This window comes from Vicia villosa, linkage group LG2 (assembly GCF_029867415.1).
Source record: "Vicia villosa cultivar HV-30 ecotype Madison, WI linkage group LG2, Vvil1.0, whole genome shotgun sequence".
NCBI lineage: Eukaryota > Viridiplantae > Streptophyta > Magnoliopsida > Fabales > Fabaceae > Vicia > Vicia villosa.
This window is the reverse complement of record NC_081181.1, coordinates 169,560,332-169,572,492: the sequence shown is the minus strand read 5'-3', so window position 1 is coordinate 169,572,492 and position 12,161 is coordinate 169,560,332. Positions and strand designations below refer to the sequence as shown.

At 38.7% G+C, this 12,161-nt stretch overlaps 1 protein-coding gene across 1 annotated transcript; it reads left to right on the top strand.

The window, feature by feature from the left end:
* The first annotated feature begins 2,688 nt into the window (after positions 1–2,688).
* On the top strand, positions 2,689–3,486 carry LOC131650610 (uncharacterized). Its single transcript, XM_058920312.1, has 2 exons — positions 2,689–2,856; positions 2,938–3,486. Exons 1-2 carry the CDS (start codon positions 2,689–2,691, stop codon positions 3,484–3,486), a joined length of 717 nt encoding a protein of 238 aa, XP_058776295.1.
* Positions 3,487–12,161: the final 8,675 nt, after the last annotated feature.

The following is a 12,161-nucleotide window of genomic DNA, read 5'->3' as shown; positions in this document are numbered from 1 at the left end:
TTTTAAATCAGCATAGGACAACTCTAAAACACAAACAATTGTTACTCACTGAGTACCATCAAAATGTATAGAAAGTAAATATACATTGTTAGAACAACATTGTTGTAGCATCAAAACAATGTTGTAGCAAATTATCAACCATCGTAATTACTGTAAAAAAAAGCGATTCCCGGTGCGACCTCATGTGCTTTCCGGTGGGCGTTCCGACGGTGCTTGTTCGTGCTTTCTTCGGTGGACTCCTTTAGCGGCTCTTAGAAAGGTATCCTCCATCGTCTCAATTTCGGTTTAAATTCCTGGCTTTAGGGCTCAGGGACCTTACTGGGAGGGTGGTCTCAGATACTAATTTGAGGCCCTTATGGTTCGCCGGTTTCTTCTGCACGGCGTCGCTCTCTAGGTTTTGGTCGCTTCCCTGTTCTTTCTTCTGCCGTTTGTGGATCTGTTGGTTTAGGCTGTTTTGGTGTTGGGTTCTGTCATGAGAGAGACCCGTAATGGTGTTAGGGGGGGAGGGTGGATGGAGGTTAGGAATAGAAGGCCCTTCCACAGCTGGAAACCTCGGTGGGATACGTTTCCTTATGGCGGCAAAAATCTGAATTTTAAGGGGCTGAAGGAGGAGCTTGTGACATCGATCTATTTTTCGGAAATTCCAGACTTCTCAGTGTCTAAGGATCTTTTTGAGTTGTTCGGGTGTGTCGGCAGAGTGGTTGAGGTATCCATTTCTCCTAGGAGGAATAATATAGGTAAGAGGTTCGGTTTTGCCAAATTCGTGGAGGTGGAGGACGAGCGTATGCTGGCGGTGAGGATAGATAATGTGATCATTGGTGGAAAGAAAATTCATGCTAATTTACCGCGGTTCCAGAGGAATATTGCTGTTGGAGGTCATAAGGGTAAGGAGAAAGAGGAGGTTTTCGGTGGTTGCTTCGTGGGTAGGAAGGAGGTGAGGAGGGATTTTTGGTCTTTTGCTGAGGTAGTTAATAAGGAGGTGGTTCGTTGCAGTGGTAAGAAAACAGAGGAGGCTCCACGTTTTTGTTACAAATCGAAGGAAGAGGTTAGACAGAGGCTTAAGAAAGCTTACGTTGGGAAGGTTCTAGTGTCGGGTTCGGCGTATAATATTCAGACACATTTCGAGATGGAAGGCTTCTTCGCGATTTAAGTGTCTCCAATGGGCGATAATTTTTGTTTGTTGGAAGAGATGGAGGAGGGATATATTGAGGACCTCATCGGAGAAGGCGAGACTTGGTGGAGGACGTGGTTCTCTGAGGTTGTGAAATGGGATGATTCTAAGGTCGATGATAGCAGGATGGTGTGGATACGGATCTTCGGTATTCCGGCCCATGCTTGGTCCTCAAACTTTTTTACGGGGTTAGCCAATACTATGGGATCTTTTGTATGTATTGATGAGCATACTTTGAAAGGAGAATTTCAGGATGAAGCAAGAATTATGGTTAAAGTTGCTTCTTCGTTCGTAGTTCCGTCCTCTTACCAAGCTTCCATTGATGACAAAGTGTTCTCACTAGTTCTTAGAGAGGACACTTTTGGAGCTATCCGGCTTAAGACTGTACCTTCGAACCGCGTTAGGTCGGTGGGTTCTTCTGTTTCGGAGGTTGATTGGGCTAACGGTTTGTCCGACGAGGGTGTAGGGTCTGAGTTCGCTCAATCGTCTGATAGCATTGATCAATTTTAGGAGACGGAAGCGGGTAATGTAACAGGGCATAAGGAAGAGGGTATTTTGAAGAGGTTTACTGAGCCAGTTTCTGATGTGTGTTTTCTCCCTAATCCTGCTGTGACACTTTGTCCCTCTGGTGCGTTTGACAAAGCGATTGAGAATGCTCATGGTTTGTTTGACCCTGTCGTTGCTGTTCCTGGTAATGTGCATTCTGGTGCTTCGGCAGCTTTGCAGCGTGGTACCGTTTGTGTTGCTCAGCAGGGATTGCTTTCGGTTGGCATGGAACTTTCCAAGGAAGGAAGTTCTCCGAAGATTCCTCAGGCTTTTGTGCAGTCTCAGACCGATTCTGTTCCTTTGTCTGAGGGCTCTTGGGTAGCAGAATCGGTGACGGCGAAGAATTGTTTGGTTGTTGGTCTGGGCAGCGATGCTGTAACTGTCTCTTTATCGACTGCGCCGGTTTTGCAGGGGGTTTCTGGTGGAGTTGGCGCAAGTTCTAAACAGGGAAGGAGATGGAGATTAGCTCTCTTAAATGGACATTTGAGATTCGGCAAAGGCAGGGGAGTAAAGAAGAGGTTAGGGAAGGATAAAGGTATTTTGGTTGAGAATGCTGGAAGTGAATGTAACAGGTTAATGGCTGCTGTTGATGTGAAGGTGGGTGTGAAGGAAACAGGGGCTGTTTGTGAATCAGTTTCAGGCTTTAATATTAATGATGGCGCGGCTGTTAGCAGTATAGACGGGGCTGCTGATTCAGATATCATTAGGTGCAACCAAAGGATCCTTAGTAATTTCGGTCTTGACACGGGTGATAAACTTTGGAAGGCAATCTCCAATCTAGGGGTGGTTTCGAGTGCTCTAAATATTAAGGAGTTGAGGAGTTCATGCGGAGGGAAGGAGAACCATAACTCTTTGCAATGATTGTTGGATCCTTTAACATTAGGGGAGGGGGTAGTAGGATTAAGAGAAAGAGGATTAGTAGTATTATTCAAAGGGGCAAGGCGGATTTGTTTTTCATACAAGAAACTAAAATGACTCATATTACGGACGTGGTGGCGAGGAGTTTTTGGGGCAATTCGGATTGTGATTATTCTTTTTCTGAGTCGGAAGGCTTGTCGGGCGGTATCCTTATATTGTGGAAAGCTAGTTCTTTATCAGTGGTGTTAAGCTTTCGTGAGCCGGGTTATCTTGGTGTCAAGGTTTGTTGGAAGAATCAATTTTATTATTGTATCAATGTCTATTCCCCTTGTATTTTGTCTTCGAAGCGTTCTTTGTGGAAGGGGTTGGTTGATTTGAAGGATAAATATAAGGATGGGGATTGGTTAATTGGAGGTGATTTTAATTCAATCAAGAAGGGTAGTGAGAGATTTGGTACTTCTACTTCGGTTAATAAATTGGAATGGAAGGAGTTTTCTAATTTCATTGAAGATTGTGGCTTGATCGATGTTCCGTGCAAAGGTAAAAAATATAGTTGGTTTAGTGGGGATGGCAAATCCAAGAGTAGGTTGGATCGCTTTATTCTTGATGGAAACATTGTTTCTTCTTGGGGAGTGGTGGGCCAATTAATTGAGCAAAGAGATGTGTCGGATCATTGTCCGGTGTGGTTAATTGTTGATAAGGAGGATTGGGGTCCGAAACCGTCCAAGTTTAATAATGAATGGTTCCATAATAAAGATTTTATGCGCTTTGTTGAGGAAGAATGGAAGGCGATTATAGTTAGCGGTAGAGGTGACTTTATTTTAAAGGAGAAATTCCGTATTATCAAGGGTAGGCTCAAGTGGTGTTTGGTAAATATGACTTGGAAGTGGAGGAAGGGGTTAGAGAGTTGAATGAGGCGGACAATTGTGACGATGTTAGTTTTGAGGTTTAAGCTATCAAAAGAAAGGCTAGTAGTAGATTGTGGTTGAACCTCAAAATCAAGGAGAATATGCTCATCCAAAAATCTAGATTAAAGTGGCTCAATGATGGAGATTCTAATAGTAAATTTTTCCATAGGATTATGAAAGAAAGGAGGAGAAGGAATCATCTTAGCTCTATCTCTACTAGTAGTGGGATGATGGTTAAACTTGATGAGGTTAAGGAAGAAGTTTGGCGTCATTTTAATGAAAAGTTCAAGGAGGATTGTGATAGAAGGCCGGTTTTAGAGAATGCTTCGATCAAATCTTTGAGTAGGGAGGAGAGTGCTTCTATTGAGCTTCCGTTCTCCGAGGAAGAAATAAAGGAGGCGGTGTGGAATTGCGAAGGTTCGAAAAGCCCGGGGCCGGATGGTTTTACTCTTCTTTTTGTGAAGAATTGTTGGGCTTTTTTAAAGGATGATTTTGTGGCTTGTTTCAAGGAGTTACATTCGGGAGGTGCGTTTTCTAAAGCCATTACCTCTTCTTTTTTATCTTTAATTCCTAAATCCTCTAATCCGTTGAGTTTGGATGACTATCGTCCTATTTGTTTAGTGGGGTGTATATATAAGGTTATTTCCAAGGTTTTGGCCGGTAGGATAAAAAGAGTTTTGCATTCTATAGTTTCGCCTTGCCAAAGCACTTTTGTTCCGGGTCGTCAATTGCTTGATGGAGTTCTTGTGGCGAATGAATTGGTTGATTTTTCCACTAAGGAAGGGAGGGATTGTCTTCTTTTTAAAGTGGATTTTGAAAAGGCGTACAATAAGGTGAGTTGGAACTTTCTTAAATTCATGTTGGAAAGGATGGGTTTCGGGGATGTTTGGTTGAAATGGATGGAAGTATTAATTTTTACTAGTAAAATTTCGGTCCTCATTAATGGTAGTCCCACAAAAGAGTTTGTGGTGGAACGGGGTCTTCGGCAAGGTGATCCTTTATCTCCTTTTCTTTTTGTGATTGTGGCGGAAGGTCTTAAAGTTTTGGTTAACAAAGCGGTGGACAATGGGGATTTCGTTGGTTGTAATGTTAAAGGTAAATGTTTTGTTGATGTGCTTCAATTTGCGGATGACACTTTATTAGTCGGAGATGGTAGTTGGAAGCACTTATGGGCCATTAAAGCGGTGTTGAGAGGGTTCGAGTTGGTGTTGGGGCTTGGAATTAATTTCAATAAGAGTAAGATTATTGGTATTAATATAAATGATAGATTCTTGGAGGTGGCTACTTCCTTTCTTTCTTGTAAAAGGGAAGAAAAGGATTTTTCTTTTCTTGGGATTCGCATTGGTTCTAATCCAAAAAGGATCAATTTTTGGAATCCTTTGGTGGATAATATTAGGAAACGGTTGAGCACGTGGAAAGGGAGATGGCTTAGCTTTGGGGAAAGAATGACTCTCTTGAAATCGGTTTTGGGTAGTTTACCCATTTTTACTCTTTCCTTTTACTTGGCTCCTAAAAAGGTGATTCGGGAGATTAATAGAATTCAAAGTAATTTTCTTTGGGGGGGGGGGTGTGGAGGAGAAGAAAAGTGTTCAATGGGTGAGTTTGGAAGATGTTTGCACTCCGATAGACAAAGGAGGGTTAGGATTAAAGAGTCTTGAAGACTTTAATTTGGCTCTTCTTACAAAGTGGAAGTGGAGAATTTTGGAGGAGTCTAATTCTATATGGTATAGGATGCTAAAAGCTCGATATGGGGATATAAAGCTTAGGATGATCTCCGAAGGTGCTAAGGTAGATAAGTATAGCTCGAAATCGGTTTGGTGGACGGATATTTTGTCCTTGGAGAAAAGGTTGTCCGGGGATTGTTTTGCTAATAATGTTTCTTTTCTCATTGGTGATGGCTTCTCTACCTCTTTTTGGCATTCTAGTTGGTTAGAGGAGGGTATTTTAAAGTTGTTATTTTCGTCCCTTTTTGCTTTATCTTTTTTACAGGACGTTTCTGTTGCTTGTATGGGAGCTTGGGATGGCGTTGTGTGGGTGTGGAATGACTTGGGGATACCTTTAGTCCCGGAGGGGTTGGAAGGCAACTTGGTCTCTTTGCGGAATTTGTTGGAGATTCATCGGGTTGATGCGGTTTTGTCGTCGGGTGAAGGTTTGAGAGACCGTGTGGCTTGGCGTGCATCGGTTCTTGATTCTTTTTCCGTCTCTTCTTGCTATGATTTAATCCGTAAGGGTGCTTTGATTTTTGGCCCTCCTAATCGCTTTGATTTTGTCACCTCTTTGCTTTGGAAGGGAGACATTCCTTTAAAAGTGAAAGCGTTTGGTTGGAGATGTTTCAAGTATAGGATTGCATCAAAGGATTCCTTATTGTTTCGAGGTATATTACCTTCTACCTCTAATCTTTGTTGTGTTGTTTGTGTGAATTATTTAGAATCTCCCCTTCATCTTTTCTTGGGTTGCCATAAGGTGGATGAGGTTTAGAAGGAAATGGCCTCTTGGATAGGTTTGTCTAACTACAAAGGGGCGGATTTTAAGGAGAGTTTTTGGATATGGTTTTCTTTTTGTAAATCCAAGAATGTTAGGAAAAGTAAGTTGGGGTGTATTTGGTTGGCTATTATTTGGAGTATTTGGCTTGTTAGGAACGGTATTATTTTCAAGAATTCGGTGTGGAATACCCGTGATGTCGTTTGGAGTTGTAAAGCGCTTTTAGGAGGTGGTCTTTTATCGGGAATATTCTCCATACCAAATGTAACTTTTATGAGTTTGACAAAAACCCTTTGTTTTACTTAAGTTAGTTTCATTTGGTGGGTAATTTTCCTTTTGCGGCTTTGCCCGTTTCTTTTGTAATCTTGTTCCGTGAACTTTTGTTCTCTTTATTGAAACTTGCTTTAAAAAAAAAAGAGAACAAACCTATTCAATAGACATTTGCGGCATAACCGAATGCCGCATGGTTTTCTATTTCTCACATTCTTACATGTAGCAGCAATGTCGCTTCTTTTTTGCCGGCACTTCAATGTAGAAAAAAAAAAACAAGAACGTCAAAATAAACTCCAAAATTTAAAATTCAAGACACACACAATTTGTAACTAAGTCAAACTAAACCTCAAAATATCCTCATCCTCCAAATATATCTATCCTCATACACAAAAAATCACCAACTCTCAGACAATAGATGAAAAAACACCAAAAATACTAATTCTTTAAAATAATCACTCTACAATATGTGAATACTTTTTTTTCTTCAATTATACTCAATGCCATCCAATTATGATATTCATTCATACTCCCAATATCAGATAATTAAATATAAAAATATGTATCAACATCAAAAGAATAACATACAATAACAAAAAAATCAACCTGATGACAAGTTTTTTTGTTTTCAACCTCTGGAATTTCGCTAGCATCACCCTCAAGATCATGATTTTGAGATGAAGAGGAGTTGAAATCCATGTTAGTGGTGGGAGGACACCATCTAAGTGGAATAGCATACATTGTTTTAAACACTCCACTAGAAGAAAATTGTAAAAAAGAGAGATAGTTGAAAACGTTGAGAGCTAATTGAGTGAGACTCTGCTTCTTAAGTTTGTATTTTCTCTTTATATAATGCAATGAGGGGTGAAAATAATTAAAGTTTTCTAAATACATTGAAACGGTGCATTTGGAATAAATAGAATATTTGTTAAAGAATTTCATTTAAGATTTATATTTTGAATATATAATAAATATAAACTTTTATATTATTGCTAAATAAGTATGTTAATAAATTTCAAAATATGGAATGTACCGTTTAGAAAAAAAATGGAATTTTTGTAAAGAATTTCCATTTTTACTGTTTTCATATTTATATGTATTAATAAATAGTGTTTCTTTTTGGTTTCCAAAAAAAGGAAAATTTTTAAAGGAATATTCATTTATAATGTTTTTATTATTTTAAAAAAATACACATTAAATTTTAAAACTAAAAATAATACAAATTTTAAAAAATCAAAATAAACGGCGGTCCTTTGTTTTTCTCTTTCTCCATCTATTTTTGTTTTAGTTTAGAGAGATAGATGATGGCTCTTTAATTTTATTGTTTACTTTCTGTATATATTTGTCTGTCTCGAGTCAAAAGAATTTGGATACAAAACAAATGTAATGGTTGAAGTACATCAGAAAAAAAATTTCACAAAAATGAAAGAAAGCAGCAAACCACTGAACCAAGAACCGGACAATTGACTTGTTAGTTTCATCTAGGTTACATTGCGATTTGGCTAAGTTGGGGTTGAATCAGTCGCATGGTTCTATATTCGATCTCATACTCTTCTTGTTGGGAAAACTATTTACTCTTTGTTAAAACACTACTAGAAATACTCGAATTTCCTGCGGATTTTAGAAACACTACTATATAACTCCGCAGCTAAATCCGCAGGAAAATCTGTAAAAAACATCCACAAGAAAATTCGCAGGTAAACGCATAGGACTTAATATCCGCAGTAATAACTTTTTAAAATAAAAAATATATCTATATTAATATTTGCTCTCCTAACAGTATTAAAGAGAGGGGTGTACCCAGTGGTGTTGGACTTTTCAGAGCATACAGGTCATTAACAATTATCTATTACTGCATAAACTAATTGCGTAACATCATTATATATGCCAAAATATCTATTTGAATTTTATAGATAAATAAAACTAAACAAAGCTAAGTCTAATAGCACTCTGTCTTATGTTCCTTCATCATTTCCATAATCTCGACATCCACTGCCTTAGGCACCCTACCAACACCAGATCCCTTGCTGATAATATATTAAAATCCATTCAAAAGACTAGTAATTAGAAAAGGAACTCCAGGAAAAGATAAGTCTTAAACTAAAATGAAAAGTGCCGGTAATAACTGTAGATCCTCACATTTCCAACAATCATCCAACATTCATTTCATATCTAACCCAACTCTGTCAAGCCACCATATGACAGGGAAATGGCTTAAGCATAAACTCACTAAGATACAAAAAATTCTACTAAGTAGAATCAAATTGAAAGAAATTGATACTTTAATTTCATCTCTGTGTAATTTTCATGACAATGGAGATGACTAAACCTACTTTTTATTGAATAAATTGAAAGAATCAAATATGATATTGATGCACCTGCTTTAAGTTCAGATCTACAAATGAAAATGAATATTAAAATCAGAAAGTAGGACTTCGGAGAAGAGTCAATGACTTGTTACCAAGAACAACATGTAAATTGATGGTGGTTTTCTCTTCTTCTTCTGTGAATTTTCCTCTTTTGATATCAGGTCTTATATAGTTAGTCCACCTTAATCTGCAACTCTTCCCACACCTATTCAATCTTACAAGTTTTGGAAGTGCTCTCCAACTTCCATGGCCATGTTTCTGAATGTGATTCACCAATATTCTATCCCCTTCTAGTGTCCAAGGTCCTTTCTTCAAACCGCTTTCATCACAACATGGTACTATACCCATCGTCACCAGTAGTAGGTAGCACTGCATAAATATAGAGAGTTAGTGCTGAAAAGAATTTATTTGAGTGATAATTTCATTTTATTACAAAAGAGAGCAAAAGATGATTCAGAACCTTGAGGTGTTGTGTAATGCAGAGTGTAATTTCATTTTTTACACAACAGCCTCATAACAGTACCGAATATGGCCAACCAAGTAAACACACGCCCATAACAGATTCATAATATTGGTAAAAAACTCGTATAAATGTTGCCCAAAAATTCAGCAACTGTGACAAACAGGACATACTTTTTTGATTGTTACTCTTTCATGATTACTAGATAAATTTTCCACTCTTCCTCAAAGGTCTCATTACCTATTACAAAACAAAATGCAAGTCATATTCCATACACCATAAAAGCTAGTGTTTCTCTTGGATTCGTGACTTGGCATGAAACACCTTGTTTTAATTAACTTTCAAGTTATAGAATGACCGGTTATACTCAGATTCTTCATGAACTAGATCAATTTCATTGAGACCTTCCGCCTAAATTCCTAGCCTTAGGGTTAGGGGCGTTGTTTTTTGTGATAATTGTATATGGTTTTTGGTGTTATTTTTGGGTATAGGTCTTTTCTTTAAGCTTAACAATGTTTGGAGAGGGATGGAAGAAAGTGTCGTATTGAAGACATGTGGGAGAAAAACGGGATGTAGCTAAGAGTAGTGCTGGGAGGGATTCATAAAATCTGTCAACTTTTTTCTTCATAGAATTTAATGATAAGTGGAAAGCCAAGGATGTGTATGAGGTGTTTAAGAAGATGAGAGAGATCGATGAGGTCTTTATTCCGAGTAAGAGGGATAAGAGAGGTAGGAGGTATGATTTTGCAAGGTTTTTTAACGTTAAGGATGACAGGATGCTGGCAACCAAGTTAGATAATGTGCTCTTGAAGGGTAGAAAGTTATTTGCCAATATACCCAAACTCTAGAGGAAAGGAAGAGCAGGTGAAAAGGGAGGTGACTTAGTTAAGGGTAGAAGACAATCGGATCCTGTTAGGAAACATGAGGATTCTGTCTTTCGTGATCTTAGGGGTTTCGAGAAGAACGAAGGTAGATGTTTTGCTGAGGCAACTATGAACGTGGATGGAGGTAAGACTTTAGACTATCGTTGTTACGGTGGTTTGAGGATTCAACTGAGTTTTAAGGTAGAAGGTGAGATGTTAAGAAAATATGATAAGGCCTATGTGGGAGTTGTCAAGGATCCGGGTTCGGCTCGTATCATAAAGAAAGTTTTCCATGAAGAGGGTATATTTTCTATAAGAGTGACTGCTCTTGGAGCCAACTTGTGCCTTATGGAAGATCTTATAGAAGGAGAGATTGTAAATTTCTCAGATGAGCGTAGTGATTGGTGGAGATCTTGGTTCAAAGAGATTAGATCCTGGGAGCCTAAAGATTTATATCTAGAGAAAATCACATGGAATAAATGTACAGGGATTCCATGCCATGTTTGAAGTAACGATTTCTTTGAGACTATTTCGCCTTCTTTAGGATCCTTCATTAACTGTGATGACCATACCTTTTCTAAACTAAGTATGGACGTTGCAAGGCTTAAAATTAGAACAAGGTGTATGGTGGTTATAAACAAAGTTCTATCGGTTTCGATTAATGGCTCTTTGTTTAGAATTTTTGTGACGGAAGATCTTTCTACTTCGTCGGAAATTCCATCTCGTAATGAAAATTTAGAATATGAGGAAGTGTTGAGTGATTCCTCCGGCGACTTTAGTTCTGGCGGGGGAGAAGGTGGAGAAGGGGTTGATGATTTCGAGGAAGGGGATCATTCTGATAAAGAGGCACTCATTAATGAGAAAGCGACTACTGAAGGGTGTGTAGGGGAAAAGCATACGACTCTGATACCTAGGACTGAGAAGGAGCAGATGGAAGATTGAGTGATTCCTCCGGTGACTTTAGTTCCGGCGAGGGAGAAGGTGGAGAAGGGGTTGATGATTTCGAGGAAGAGGATCATTCCGAGTAAGAGGCACTCATTAATGAGAAAGCGACTACTGAAGGGTGTGTAGGGGAGAAGCATACGACCCTGATACCTAGGACTGACAAGGAGCAGATGGAAGATTGTCATAGGAAGGAAAGAAAGTCTTCAAGCATAAAGGTTCCTTCTGTCTTATCCGTTGAAAGTGCTTCTTTAAAGGTGTCAAAATCGATTTAGGAGATTAATTTTACTAATCAAGGTGGGGAGTCGTATGAGAGAAGATTTGTGGGGGATACGTGTGAAGGGGGAGGTCAAAGTGAGGATTCTCCTTTTCTAAGAGGGTCTTATAGTGAGGCCGATAGGATGGAGAAGTCTAATGGGCCTTCAGCCTTATTGTGTGTAAACGGGCCTAGCTTTAAGTCAGGAGTTTTTTAAAGGCCCAATTTCTTTTGATGGTGAATGTAGTAATCTAAAGAAAGATAAATCTAAAAGGAAAAATAAGAAACATGTCAGAGATTTGGGGATTAGGGTTAATATAAATCCCTCACACTATGCTTGTTTGATCCCAAGAAATATAGCGACTTCTGGTAATTCTGTGGATCCGACCAAAGTGTCTAGCAAGGGAAGTGATGAAATTTCGAGCGGATATTTTTCGCACTGTAATTCGTTGATTGATTCTGAATTGATGAGTTGCAATGCTAGGATTAAGAGGAAAGATCAATATGAAGTAGGGAAGAAAATATGGGGCTCAATCTCAAAGCTGGGAGTGGTTAGTAGGGTAGATAAGAGTCTGATTATCAAGGAAGTGGAGGGTATGGAGATTAGAGATAAAAAAGGAAAGAGGGCTATGAAGGAGAAAACTACTATGTCTTAATGAATATTCTATCTTTCATTCTAAGAGGAGGTGGGAGCTCTTTAAAGAGGAGAAGGGTGAGTTATCTTATTAATTCTGGCAATTTTGATATATGCTTCCTTCAGGAAACAAAATTGGCCAGTTTTGACGAATCAATAGCTTCTTCTTTCTGGGGTAATAAAGATGTGGAGTAGACAACCTCGCATTCTCAGGGAGCTTCAGGAGGTATGGCTATTTTGTGGAGAAAAAATTCTGACTCTATTTTTTGCCAATTACAGTTTCTCTTGGTGTGGTTATGTAGGCATCACCGTTAATTGGAAAGGAGGTTTATATAATATTGTTAATATTTATGCTTTGTGTAACGCTTCTAAAAGGAGGTTATTGTGGAGAATTTTGGTGTAG